General features: G+C 40.2%; 1 protein-coding gene across 1 annotated transcript in view; it reads left to right on the plus strand.

The window, feature by feature from the left end:
* Positions 1 to 14,493, plus strand: part of LOC141758413 (proteasome activator complex subunit 4B-like) — a 45,784-nt gene that overhangs the window by 9,202 nt on the left and 22,089 nt on the right. Inside the window, exons 6-23 of the mRNA XM_074619781.1 lie at positions 122 to 185; positions 700 to 774; positions 872 to 994; positions 1,755 to 1,847; positions 2,101 to 2,279; positions 3,799 to 3,885; positions 4,977 to 5,163; positions 5,532 to 5,621; positions 7,159 to 7,223; positions 7,451 to 7,601; positions 9,063 to 9,161; positions 9,538 to 9,607; positions 11,034 to 11,101; positions 11,700 to 11,903; positions 13,619 to 13,776; positions 14,047 to 14,142; positions 14,236 to 14,291; positions 14,424 to 14,480. Of these exons, the coding sequence (XP_074475882.1) occupies positions 122 to 185; positions 700 to 774; positions 872 to 994; positions 1,755 to 1,847; positions 2,101 to 2,279; positions 3,799 to 3,885; positions 4,977 to 5,163; positions 5,532 to 5,621; positions 7,159 to 7,223; positions 7,451 to 7,601; positions 9,063 to 9,161; positions 9,538 to 9,607; positions 11,034 to 11,101; positions 11,700 to 11,903; positions 13,619 to 13,776; positions 14,047 to 14,142; positions 14,236 to 14,291; positions 14,424 to 14,480 (1,922 nt within the window). The remainder of the gene's footprint in view (positions 1 to 121; positions 186 to 699; positions 775 to 871; positions 995 to 1,754; positions 1,848 to 2,100; positions 2,280 to 3,798; positions 3,886 to 4,976; positions 5,164 to 5,531; positions 5,622 to 7,158; positions 7,224 to 7,450; positions 7,602 to 9,062; positions 9,162 to 9,537; positions 9,608 to 11,033; positions 11,102 to 11,699; positions 11,904 to 13,618; positions 13,777 to 14,046; positions 14,143 to 14,235; positions 14,292 to 14,423; positions 14,481 to 14,493) is intronic.

Raw genomic sequence — 14,493 nt, forward strand, 5'->3', positions numbered from 1 at the left:
TTCATATTTTGGGGAATTGGAGATAAATGAGGGGAATTCAGCTTCAGGTGTGTGTGTGTGTGTGTGTGTGTGTGTGTGTGTGTGTGTGTGAATATAATGGTGTTTTTTTGTGTGTTTTTAGGTTGTGGTTTGATGAGTTAATGAATCTTTGGACGTCAGTGCAAAATCAGCCAAGCTGGGAGGGGGTAAGACACACACACATAAGCACAGTATTTATGGTATTTTTTCTTTCTTTTAATTATTTGACACCTCACTGTTCACTGGCTTGAAAGTCTTTATGCCGCAGCAAAGTTAAATGAAGTTGAAATTAATCAAAAATTCCACCTCTCAAATTTTTTGTATAAATCCGCAGCAGCAAGTGGTGGGGTTTTAAAAACATTTTGAAATGACTGAGCAATGAATCACTTGGCTTTCCAGTTTCCTAAAAATGGACACAGTCATTTGGAGTGACACACATTTCCTGACGACGATGATTGAAATGTTGTTGAAGCATCGGCATGAAGATTTTCCATTTTGTGCCTCCGCTCTGCTTTCAAGCGGCCTGAAGTGGCCTGAAGTGGCCTGGCCATGCACACTTCCTCCCTTCTTGAACATTTATTTTTTTCAAAGTGGCTATATTTAATTCTTGGAATGACGTTCTTGGCTTCTGGGAATGTTCTCTGTGCTCGCAGTGATTGTTTGTCTGATCTCGTCCCACAGCACCTAGTGAACCTGTTTGCTCGCCTCGCCAACGATAACATCGGCTACGTGGACTGGATCCCTTATATCCCCACAGTGAGTCCTTTTAGCAGACTTATGTGGCTGCAGGAGTGTGTCTGTTACTGTGTTTTATTGGGAGCCTTGTGATAAACTCTACTCTGTATGTGTGTAGATCTTCACCAGGATCCTGCGCAGTCTGAACCTTCCAGTTGGGGTCAGTCAGATGGTGGCACCGCGGTATCTCACCAACTCCTATGACATCGGACACTTGGTGTTGTGGATCACGGCACTTCTGGTACACACTCTGCAGACTTTTTCTCCTAAAAATACATTAAAAAAAAACATTAGGGCTGTCAAAGTTAACGCGATAATAACTCGTTAACTAAATTCGTTTTAACGCCAAGAATTTCTTTAACACATTAATGCAGTTTGCGATTTTGTCAGTTTTAAAGCTAGAGTGAAGATACTGGTATCATATGAAACTAGAAAACCTAATGAATCCATTGGTACCATGTCATACAAAGGAGGTTAAATAACACTCCAAACGCTAAATTTTGGCAAGGAATAACTGTTAAGGCCATATTCAAAGAGGTCCCTTGACCTCTGACCTCCAGATATGTGAATGAAAATGGGTTCTCTGGGTACCCACGAGTCTCCCCTTTACAGACATGCCCACTTTATGATAGTCACATGCAGTTTGGGGCAAGTCATAGTCAAGTCAGCACACTGACACACTGACAGCTGTTGTTGCCTGTTGAACAATATTTGTCATTCTTTTGTGTTGTTAATTGATTTCCAATAATAAATATATACATACATTTGCATAAAGCAAGCATATTTGTCCACTCCCATGTTGATAAGAGTAGTAAATACTTGACAAATCTCCCTTTAAGGTACATTTTGAACAGATAAAAAATGTGCGAATAATTTGCGATTAATCATGGACAATCATGTGATTAATCGCAATTAAATATTTTAATCGATTGACAGCCCTAAAAAAAACTATATTTAATTGCTGCTTAATTATGGTTATTACCTGATTTGAACCCCTGCAGGGAGGACCAGGAAACCCTGCACAGAAGGAGCTGACCTGCCTCTTCAACAGCATTGCCTCCTTCTACCATCCCTCCAATCACGGTCGCTGGCAGGTAAGTTTCTCTCTCTCTCACACACACACACACACACACACACTTACTTGCACACACTCATTTTCTGCTGCTTGCTGTCACACTCCTTTGATTTATAACCTGTCATTCAGGATTCTCTTCACACTAACAACACAATAATGAAATGCACAGCTGCCGGAGAAAAGAGCGATATCACAGATCTGTTTACGTCAGACTGTGCGAATGTGTCTCTGGGTGATAACGCTAATGTTGAATGTGTGTGTGCACCCTGCAGGCCCGACTGATGCGGCTGCTCCAGCGGCTCCCGGCGAGCGTTGTGCGCCGTGCACACCGGGAACGTCATGCTGCCCCCAGCTGGATCACGCTGGTTCCTGAGTGTCAGAGGCTGACTGATGAAGACTTGCAGGAGTTCACCCGCAGCCTCACTGGAGCCGCCCTGCTGGCCATGTTCAGGTAGTGCACTTTGGTAGATGTCACATTAATAACTATAACCTGGAAATCAATTAACAACACAAAACAATGACAAATATTGTCCAGAAACCCTCACAGGTACTGCATATAGCATAAAAAATGCTCAAATCATAACATGGCAAGCTGCAGCCCAACAGGCAACAACAGCTGTCAGTGTGCCAGTGTTCTGACTTGACTATGACTTGCCCCAAACTGCATGTGATTATCATAACGTGAGCATGTCTGTAAAGGGGAGACTCGTGGGTACCCATAGAACCCATTTTCATTCACATATCTTGAGGTCAGAGGTCAAGGGACCCCTTTGAAAATGGCCAGTTTTTCCTCGCCAAAATTTAGCGTAAGTTCGGAGCGTTATTTAACCTCCTTCTTAACAAGCCAATATGACATGTTTGGTACCTATGGATTCCTTAGGTTTTATAGGCTCACTATGCATGTACTTTAAACAATAATATTTGTGTACATGCATTAGATAACTAGTGACCAAACTTGGCATGATGAGCTTGTCTTTGATTTAACCTCAGTATGGACGGTAACTACAAATACAGCAGTCAGCATTATTCAGCGAGTGATTTATTTATAGAGCACTTTCAAAGTGAGATCTACAAAGTGGTAAGAAGATAAAAGACAATAAGAGGCCTTGAAAACAAGAACATAGAACAAATTGAGCAACAAATATGATTACAACATAGCGGCAAATTATTAGTGAAAAAGTAAAACCACAATAATAGAATCAAACAAAAGAGAGAGATTAAGAGAAACCCAAAAATAAATAGAAGCCGTTCTGTAAAAATAGGTTGTAAGATGCCATTAAAAAAAAAAAACTGTGCTGCAGTAAGTGGGAAGGCTGATAGAAAGTATTTCTACTCAGGCAGGAATAGACACAATAGGTGTCCTTGTGGAGGCAGGTGTGAGCTTTCTGTTGCGCAGTCACAGCCGGTGGTCTTTTTAATCCACGTTTAATGACCAACATTTTTCCAGACCTCCATTTTTCGAGCCAGAAGTTTGGTTCTCACATAGATTCTAACTACGTATTTGCTTTTAAAGCCTAAAATCGTTTTTATCTCAACAATAATGTCCTTTTTCCACCAAATATCACAGACAACAAAACCCTTAGTGATCGGCAGGGCTAACTTTGGCTGGAAAGTGAACCTTTTGGAGACATCTAGGTTATTATTTTAACCTAGAACTATAAAATACCCTCTCTTTTCAGCCAAATATAGCCCAATTTTGAGCAGTTTTGACCTACGAGTTACCCTATCAGTGTTTACTGGGTTGTTGTCATGTAAACAAGCCATTTGAATCAGTTCCAGTCAGTTATCCAACATGTCCAAACCCTGCTGTGACTCACTAGCGAGTGCCGCCACAAGGCCTCAACAACAACAAGCTTAATCTGGACAAAGACAGGTCATCTGTGATTATCTACCTGTGCATGTGTGTGTGTGTGTGTGTTGTTGATGCTGTATTGTATGTTGCTAATCTACCTTCTTGTGGTGCTGTGCAGTAAAACCGGCAGTACGGATGCCGCCTACGCTCTTCAGAACCTGGCTCTCCTCACGCCAGAACTCACCATACCACCTGTACTTGAGAAGTAAGTGTTTGTGAGAGGTATCTGCCTCAAACCACCCCAATGTACTGTCAAAAAAAACATGAAAAAACATAATATTCATGGAGTTTGTAACTGTTATTATTATGCATTTTCTTACTTTGATTGGGGGATAATAATGCTTTAAGTTTTGGAACTACAATTCCCATAATTTGAGGGCTTTTGTAGGATGTAAACAGACAGTAATGTTTCCATGGAGTCAGGTAGCTCGTAGCTGTGGGCTACGACTCTAACTAGCCTGTATTTGTTTATATTTTGGCAAATTTCCACCATTAAAAGTATGCCGAATTATCTATTAGTAGTTCCTTTTTGTAATGTACCCATGAATGTACAGACATCTATCACTGGATTACTCTGATACTGTAGGAAACTTAAAAACGTGAAGATTCTCAGGCAAGTTCTGCAGTTATAAGGAGCAACTTTTTTTTCCTAAGATTTCTAAGCAGATTTATGGATGTTTATTCACAATGAACATATGAGATAATAATATCCTCAGGTAGTGCAAGTCACACTGAATCTAAAAATATGTGTATCCTGTATGTGAGTTTATATTTGACTGAGTTATGTCTCGGAGAACGAGTACACTAAGGGTTTAGAAGTACTGTACCTTAAAGGAACAGTGCGTAGCATTTTGGGGGATTTATTGGCGGAAATGGAATATAATATCAATAAGTATGTTTTCTTTAGTGTATAATCAGCTGAAAATAAGAGTTGTTGTGTTTTTAGTACTTTAGAATGAGACGTTTATATCTACTTATGGAGCCAGCCGCCATGTTGCTACAGTAGCCCAGAACAGACAAACCAAACACTGGCTTTAAATAGGGTCATTCGCGTTTTGCGTTGGCCACTCCACTTCTCCTACATGCTTGGCGCATGGGAGAAGTTTCAGTTGGTTGCAATCTGCAACCTCACCACTAGATGGCGCCACATCTTACACACTGCACCTTTAATTGCCTGCTGCAGCGGGCCGAATCAGTGACCAAACTACAATAATTCCCTTCCAGTAATGTTTGCCCCCTCTTCAACTCTCCCATCATCATTTTGTCATTTACCTCCTCGTGTCTTGTGTATAACAGGATGTACGCAGCGATGGAGACCCTGACGGAGCCGCACACCTTCACCGCCACCCTCAGCTGCATGATCGGCATGGCTCGCAGCCTGGTTCCCCCAAACAACCATTACACAGAGGGCCGTGGGCACGTGCTCCCGCTGCTCATGGGCTCTCTGCCGGGGGTGGACCCTAACGACTTCAGCAAGTGCATGGTGAGTAATGGATATGTTGATTAGTAATGAAGAAGAATTGTTAGACAAGTAGACAATACAGCTCTTGCTGATTAAATGCCCCTCTCGTGTACTCTGGTCTATCCCATTAATAATTCCTGAAAGTGGAATGAATATCTCAGTTTGAAGAACTCGCAATTACTGAGGCTCGGTCCTCGGTTTTCTGCTTGGATTGTAAAATGGATTGGTTTCTTTTCTTGGTGTGCTCGTTGCTACATTAATCCATCACGCCAGAATGAATTGATGCATTTGAAAAAAGTTGTTCCACCGACATCTGGTAGGTTGTTTAACTTGGGTCTTGATCACGTCAGATGAATTGATCTGTTTCCCCGTTGCGTGGCTCTCTCCAGATAACGTTCCAGTTCATCGCTACCTTCACCACTCTGGTGCCTTTAGTGGATTGTTCGTCTGCTCCTTCTCAACACAGCGATCTCACAGAGGTATACACACACACACACACACACACACACACACACACACACACACGAACAGTTTAGTCACAAAAGAGATCAAATAAACATAATACCTACAACATGCTGAGTCTTTTTTCTTAAAGGAATAGTTTGACATTTTTGGAGAGTTAGCTCAAAAGATTGATACCCCTCTCTACTCATGAATATGCAGCTGGTTAGCTTAGCTTAGCACAAAGACTGGCAACGGGGGGAAACAGCTAGCCTGGCTCCGTCCAAAGTCAACAAGACAGCACCTCTATGGGATTTTCTTATTTTGTGGGCTTTGATTTAAGTTGTTTTTTTTTGTTGTTGCTATTGATCTGGGGTGTGATTACAGGGGTTTAATTTCCCTACTGGTGTGATTTTGTTTTATTCTGGAACTGCAGGGATGGGGTTTTCTTTTCTACAGTTGTTTTAGTTTTTTTTTTATATATATATTTTATTTAAGTAAGTTTGTTTGCAGTCTGGTTTTTCTATTATTTTTTGGGGTTTTATTTTCGTTTAGACGTGTTTTGAGTGATTTGTTGTTTTCTGTTATCCATTCTCAGATCAGTTATCAGCTCCTCACTATTTTGCTTTGAGTAAATTCAATTTTGGGGATTTGCTTGATTCTATTTTGATTAAGTTACTAGTTTGTGGGTCGGTTTATTTTCAGGTTGTGGGACAGTCGGGGTTTCTTCTACGGCTGTCAATCGATTAAAATATTTAATCGCGATTAATCCCATGATGGTCCATAGTTAATTGTTATTCCTACCGTGTCAGCTGACTTTTTTACAGTTGGGCTCCTTAAAGTGTTTGTCAGTGGAGGAAATGCCTGAGTGGAGCAGCACATTATGGCCAAGCCAAGCATTTCCTCAGGCCGCAGAACTTTGATTTCACTTCACTCTTCTGTTTCTGGTTTAATGTTTTTTCAGGGCTCTGTAGTTGGGCCAAAATCGGATGATCCCATTGATTCCACTTTCCCTGAAAAGGAAGCAGACTCTGTTTGTTTAATATTGTTCTTTAGTTTAGACTTTAACCGGTGAGTTCTTGCAATTGCAGATTGTATTTGTCTGTATTTAAACTAGGGCTGTCAATCGATTAAAATATTGAATCGTGATTAATCACACATTTTTTATCTGTTCAAAATGTACCTTAAAGGAAGAATTGTCAAGTATTTAATACTCTTATCAACATGGGAGTGGGCAAATATGCTGCTTTATGCAAATGTATGTATATATTTATTATTGGAAATCAATTAACAACACAAAACAATGACAAATATTGTCCAGAAACCCTCACAGGTACTGCATTTAGCATAAAAAAATATGCTGAAATCATAACATGGCAAACTCAAGCCCAACAGGCAACAACAGCTGTCAGTGTGGAGAGTGGTATCGATCTTCTCATCTAACTCTTGGCAAGAGTGTGAATTAGCAGATATCCCAAAATGGTGAACACATTTTTTTAAAGAATAAAACCAGCTCATATACAGAATCATATCATGCAAATCCACTAACCAATCATTTCTACTTCTCCCTCTCAGATTGAGAAAAATCTGTGTTTTGCCTCAGCTGAGTTTGAAGACTTCGTTCTCCAGTTTCTGGACAGGTAGAGGCAAATTAACAAGTCAAACTGTCACTTAGTAAAGCCTCGTTGTCAGCGCCTGAATATGAATGTATCTCTTTCTGTTTGAAATGCACCGGTCTGCATCGCTGGCTCTGCCGGCCACGAATAATAGCCTTTTTGGTTCGGGAAAAAATAAAATGCTGTTGACATTTTCATCGCTGACAAGTGGATAAGTGTGTGCTTGTGTGTACGTGTGTGTGTATCTGCAGGTGTTTTGCTCTGATAGACAGCAGCACCCTGGAACAGACGAGAGATGAGATGGAGACGGATACCCAGACTCAACTGGAGAGCCTGGTGGAGCTGGGCCTGTCCTCCACTGTTAGCACCATCCTAACACAATGCTCCACAGAAATATACAAGGTAGCACACACACACACACACACACACACACACACATACACACACACACACACACACACACACACACACACACACACACACACACACTCTCTTTTAAAATAATTAATTCACTAATCACAAACTCTGTCCTCCGGCTCTAATTAGACACTTTTAATACAGATCGCTAACCTTAAAGGCCCTGAAAACTAATTTCTTAGAGCTTCTCACTATCAGCACTTCATGAATATAAAAAAAATCTGCCAAAGTTGGAATAGTTTTGGTTATTTAACTGGAGAGATTTCTTTATTTGGGTTTTTTGTCTGTGCCTTTCTCACCGGTTTGAGGTGGGCGGGTCTCAGCTGGAAACAGACGATGTCAATGGCACTGTGCTCCAATCAGGATTCAGCAACTGTCAAATCAAAACGTGATGACAGTTAGGGTTATATCAAAGATGCTCTATAACAAAGATGACACATTACAAGCTGCACCAATGGTATGAAATGGTATACATTTCCTGTCTCCTAAGTGGGCGTGGTCATGGCGAGTTGGCCCTCCCCTCACCCCACCTCGTTTGGAAATGTTGTGAATTTTGTGTGGATGGTTGAAAGCAGATTGGATTATAATTTGCATAATGTGTTTTTATTTTCTTTGCAAACATTACATTTACACAGCTAACAGCCATATTTAACATTATGAAAATTAGTTAGCTAGGGCCTTCGCGAACATTAGTTGCCAGATCTCGTGAGAGTGTGTTGCTGAGACAGAGAAATGTCTCGAACAAAGTTAATTTTCTCCTGATTTGTCCGTCTGAAAATTTGTATTTTAGTGTCAGAATATTCTGAAGATATGTGACTCGTGAAAAATGGGTCCGATATTTATTTTGGTGACTATGGGGAGAAAGAATCGGACAAAATCTAGGTTCACGTTCACTTCTCCTATTGGAGTTAATAGACTCAGGACACGCAGCTAGTCTAGGAAACCCACGTGACATAGATACAGGAAACTCTCAGTGCACTGTCTCTGGTTATATGTTTATGTTGCCAATCAAATCTGATCAATACACAGCCACATAGTTCTGATGAAGAAGTGTAGCTGAGCTTTAATGTGTTATAATTCTCAATATATAATACCTAAAGAGGTTTTTCAGACTTATAATAGAGGAGAAAAACAAGTTCTCAGGTGCCTTTTAAGGTAAATATCCATTCATAATACAAATGTAAACAAAAGGGTAACCATTCATTTACACTACATTCATTTGGTTGATGCATTTGTCCAACACAATTCACATTAAGTTAATTCAACCTCAATAGAAAACCCACCGCCAACAATCAAAAGACAAGACTGAAACCTGCTATCACTCTCAACTTGATGGACAAATCTTTTTACTCCCTGATTAAAACTAGAAAACAAATAACTCTAAGATATTAATGATTAATGATGCAGTTATCTTTATAGGTCAAACCTGTGTTGTCTTTGTTTTAGATGGCGTTGCAGAAGGTGTATAACTTCGCCACCTCCAACATCTTTGAGACGTGTGTGTCAGGCATGATGGTGGCTGACATGTGCAGAGCTGCAGCGAAGGTTTGTTGCTCATCAGCTTTTTATCTTTGTTTCTTTGCCTCACATATTGAACACTAAGTAGGTTTGTGAATTTCACTCAGTAGAACACAAGAAATATGTTGATGTGTTGAAGATTTTGATGTAGTTGCATTAAAATACAACCGTATAAGCTAATATATGATACAAATTTTTTTTTTCATTCACTTGCATTTCATACTGTCGTTACATCCTTGATCATCGTGTGTTATTTTTCTTCATTTTCACTGTTACTTTACGTTCATCACTTCTTACCTGTGTCATTTTCTGCATGCTTGTGTTTCTGCTTGCTTGGGCATCTAAATGTGTGTGTGTGTGTGTGTGTGTGTGTGTGTGTGTGTGTGTGTGCGTGTGTTTGCAGTGCCATCCTGCTGAGTCTCTCCGTCTGTTCGTCCCTCACTGCTGCAGCGTCATTTTCCACATTACTGACAGTCAGTACCACACTCTGTGTGTGTGTGTGTGTGTTTGTGTAGAAGAGTCTAGTGTGTGTGTGTGTGTAGAGTAGATACAACTGTATTTGTGTTTGCATGAAGACTGTTCAAGGCCTCTCGAATAATGACTTCCTTCACACGTTTATTCACCGCTAAACGAAACCTGCAGTTTGCAAAACAAATCTTTGTCAGGTTTTTAACACATTATTAGACCTCAGAATAATTTAGATATCTTATAAAAACAGTGTGAAGTCATTAACGTGTTCAAAATATTTTTAAAAAAGTGTTTGTTAATCAGTGATAATTATTTGTTAAACATTTTTCTGCCTAGCAAAAGTGTCCTTTTGGCAGTTGGCAAATAAATGGAAGAAAAATTTTCAAAAGTGTTGAAATTTAAGAACATTTTTACATTTGAGTTAACAATTACGTGTTGCCATCAAGGTATATAATTTTTGTAGCCATATACTGTGTTTTTTAAATGTTATTTTAATGAAAACAATCGAATTTATCATTAAATTATCAAAGATAGATTAACAACACTATGAGCACAGTCATGCTAGCAACTCTGTGAGGCTACACACCACTTAGGAACAGCTGTGTTTGTTAACGTTTGTTAATAAGCGCTAAAGACAAAGTACAGCTGAGGCTGATGGGAATGTAGTTTTCCAGGTATTTGATCATGAACAACTAATTACATTTTTGACATTATATATATATTTACTTACTTATTTATTTATTTATTTATATAGCACCGTTACAAAGTGCTTTAGAATAATAACAGAACACATTTAAAACACAAGGATAACGAAAAAGGTACTAAAAGCCAATAACTAAACACATAAAAACCCAAAGGGTAAAACAACTAAAATGTCATAAAAAACATAAATAAAATCATAGAAAAACAATTCTGAAAAAGCGACTTTTAATAATAATAATAATAATAATAATAATAATACATTTAATTTATATAGCGCTTTTCTAAAAACTCAAAGACACTTTACATAGATAAAAAGATCATAAAACAAGGACATAATAAAACACACAATATTAATCACACATTAAAAGCAGTTCTAAAGCAGTTTTTAAAAGTGATGCGATAATAGTGGCTCTAAATGAAAATCAATAAAGTATTAAAATTATTACAATTCATTCAGAGGGGAACATGAATGTCAGTAAAAAAATTTCATTGAAATCCATCCAATAGTTGCAGAGATATTTGAGTCTGGACCAAAGTGGTTACTGACCGGGCAGACTGACATTGCAGCCCATAGAGCCATGCAGCTAGCGTGACTAAAACCTGAAATGACCCCTAAAATTCAGCCAAAGGAGCTCAGTCTGTCAGGGGAGCAGTACAGTACATTATTCATCTTCTCCATGTGTGTGTGTGTGTGTGTGTGTGTGTGTGTGTGTGTGTGTGTGTGTGTAGACGAGGAGCTGCAGGGTGAAGACGAGCTGGATAAGGAGCTGTTGTGGAATCTCCAGCTGCTGTCCGAGGTGAGACGAGGATCTATCACGTCCCAAAGGCTTCAACACTCTAAAATATATTAATCCTGCTAATTTATTTTATCTAGTGTCCTGAAATGTTATTTAATCTCCAAAATGATTGAAACGTCTGCCAGAAGGGTCGGAGTAATCTGCTTGATTCCATTACAGAGAGTCAGGTATCATTTCCTCACTTACTACTGAAGTGATTTGTCTATTCTAACTTAATTCAAGGTCTCATCAAGTGCTTCCACAAACCTTCAGAATCAAATTAAACTCTTAAAATGAGTATAACAGAGAGACGTTTTCCACTTGTTTTAACAAATAAGAATATGATTGTGACATTGTGTGAGGAAAAAAATTATGAATAATGCCTTTTTTTGCAGCATGCACTCTGTATGGTCATAAATATCAAGGAGCTTTGTCATTAACCAGAACATATTGATACCCTTTCTGTTTTGTTTTATTACTCCTGGGAGCGTAATGCGAGTGGGAGCGAGCCAGATGCTGTGATTTACTGGAGAACCTCGATATTTAAGACACAACTCTCCATTGAATTGCCTGTGTTTGTGTGTGTGTGCTTTTACTCCTGTGTGTGTGTTGTTTTTAGGTAACCCGTGTGGATGGCGAACAGCTGTTAAAATACCAGGGGGACCTGGAGCGGATCCTGTGTGTGTGTGTGCGTCTGCGCTGCAAACGGGCGTACACACTGGCGTGCAGTCTGCTGGAGCACACACTCCGGTCGCTGTCCCTCATCTATCCCACCGAGTACCGCAGCACCTCTGGGGGCTTCGATACTGACCTCCCGATACGGGTAAACACACACACGTGCAAACATCTGCAATGCTGCACAGAGGAAAGATTACCTTCACCACCATTATTTAATCTTACTAAAGCTAAATCCAGTCCCTCGACTCTTAACTGCGTAGTTTCAACTGTGGCTTATTTGCTAACCTCCTCGGGTGCAAATTGACTCTTATCACAGCTATTACAATATCTAGTCTGGTACAGGAAACAATCAGGTTTTCTTGGAAACACAAACTGCCACCAGGACAACCTTTACAACTGCTCTTTCTCGCAGTTTAATTAAATGGGGTGTTACAGGTTCGGTAATTGCAATGCAATTTCCGTCTCCGGGAAGAGAATTAAAAAGCATTTATCAAAATTGAAATTAAATGACTGCACCACTAGACCATACACTAATGCTAATACTGCTCTCTTTGTCTCTCAGTTTTGATTTGAAGTTGCTTTCTTTGCACGACAACTAAAGTTATGTAAATAAATAATGTAAATTAGGGGGGTCAAAGTTAACGCGTTAACGCAAATTCACTTTAAAGCAACCAATTTCTTTAACACATTAATGCAACTTGCGATTTTTAGGTTGTAGCTGGCTCAGTTTCAAAGCTAGAGGGAAGGCCCTGACATCATATGAAACTAAAAAAACTAATGAATCTATTGGTACCAACCATGTCATACTAGCTTGTTGCGAAGAAGGATAAATAACGCTCCAAACTTACACTAAATTTTGGTGAGGAAAAACTGTTATGGCCATTTTCAAAGGGGTCCCTTGACCTCTGACCTCAAGATATGTGAATGGAAATGGGTTTTCTGGGTACCCATGAGTCTCCCCTTTACAGACATGCCCACTTTATGATAATCACATTATCCAGACTTCTATAACGCTACATATTTGATTGAATCACATGGTTATCGTGAGGTTTCTCTCCATATGTGACAGCGCGTTTCTTTCCGCGGCCTTGGCAATGACGTGATGCCTATAGTGTAAAAGTCGCACAAGTAGAGAGAAGTCACAAAGTCAGCTAAATCACTCAGTTATGTCCGTTAGACCGTTTGCTAACATTAGCCATCATAAGCTACCACTCATACCACACTAAGTATGGAATTGAGAAAATGTACATTTTCTTGCTTTTAATATTTTTTTTATAGAACGAATATGCTAAGTTCTTCTCTGTAAAAGTTGCATAATCTCGCTTTAAGGCTGCTAAATGCGAGTTCAAAGAGGACTTCTCTCATGTCTGTTTTACTTTGTGGCAGCAGGAGAGAGACTGAGCAGCTAGCCCTGCAGTATTTCCGAGAAAAGCAATAACATTTTGTCATGTTTTTGTCCGTGAGTGCAGAGGAAAGCGTGTTTCTGTTTTGATGTCAAGGTGGCGGTAATTACAGATACATTCCTCTGATGCTTTCAAATACTGACCTCTTCTCATCTGCAGCTCACGGTCACTGATTCTCTATTTAATTTTCTTTCTGTTTTGTTGTCGGTTTTTTCATTTTGAGTAATTTTGCTAGTTGGATTCATCTGCTAGTCTGTCATCTGATAGTACATCAGTTTGTTTTCCTCTGTCCATTATTTAGTGTTCTTAACCTTTACATGTGTTTCAAGTAGATGCCACAGACCTGTGGTTTTGAGGCGGACTGGTTGTGCTGGTTTGCTTGCCAGTCGTTCCAGTGGAAACTCTCTCTTTCTCTAAAGCTTTCTGGGAAAACCTTTTTCTCTCTCTGTGTGTCCAGGACTGGGGCAGAGCTGGAGATGTGGCAGACTTGGGTGTGTGTTGGCACGTGCCCAATCAGGAGGAGGAGAACTTTGTTTTCCAGCTGTTGTCCCGCCTCCTGCACCCCGAGCTGCAGCGAATCAAGGGCCACGTCTCTGGAGATCAGCCAATGAGCAGGTATGCTGTAATCAGGCTCACGCACGAAACAAAACAAAGAAAACTGCATGAAAGACGCCTTATATTACTGATAAATGAGATTCGTCTGCGTCCAACAAAAATGAAACCTGAAGATTAACATCTGTTTTGAATAACCGTCTCTCAATGGAGCCTAATCAAGAGGGTTGAAAAGTGGAATTTGGCTGCTCAAAAATGTTGAAACACCACTGCCAAGTGAATCCACAACAAACACTGCCATTAAAGGAGTGTAACGTGTGTTCTGATTCACAGGGAGGAGCTGTTGCAGAGTCTTGCTATTGTGCAGCACTGCCTCCTTGGAGCAGGAAGCATGCTGCCCCCTCTGGATGGACCACACGTATCTGACCTGTGAGTCCTGCAGCTACACACACATATATATAAAAACACACATTATCCTGCAGGCTTGTCACGTTTCGCTCCTTACGTTTTGTTTCTCCCCAGCGTGCCCTCCATGGTAAACCTGGGGGAGATCAAGCTGCATATAGGCGTCGACTACGGTAAGAAAGCACAAGCGAGCAGCCCCACACATGCACAAGTAGGCGCTCTCTGAGCAGTTTCAGTGGGTGATAAGGACGCTCATCCTGCATTCTGTGTCCATACGGGACGCCCGTGTGTCTCCTCCCCTCCAGATGATTCACGGGAGAACTACAGAGAGTCCATCTGCCAAACTATGAGACTGCTGCTACGTGAGTGAAGACT

This window comes from Sebastes fasciatus, chromosome 20 (assembly GCF_043250625.1).
Source record: "Sebastes fasciatus isolate fSebFas1 chromosome 20, fSebFas1.pri, whole genome shotgun sequence".
Classification (NCBI taxonomy): Eukaryota; Metazoa; Chordata; class Actinopteri; order Perciformes; family Sebastidae; genus Sebastes; species Sebastes fasciatus.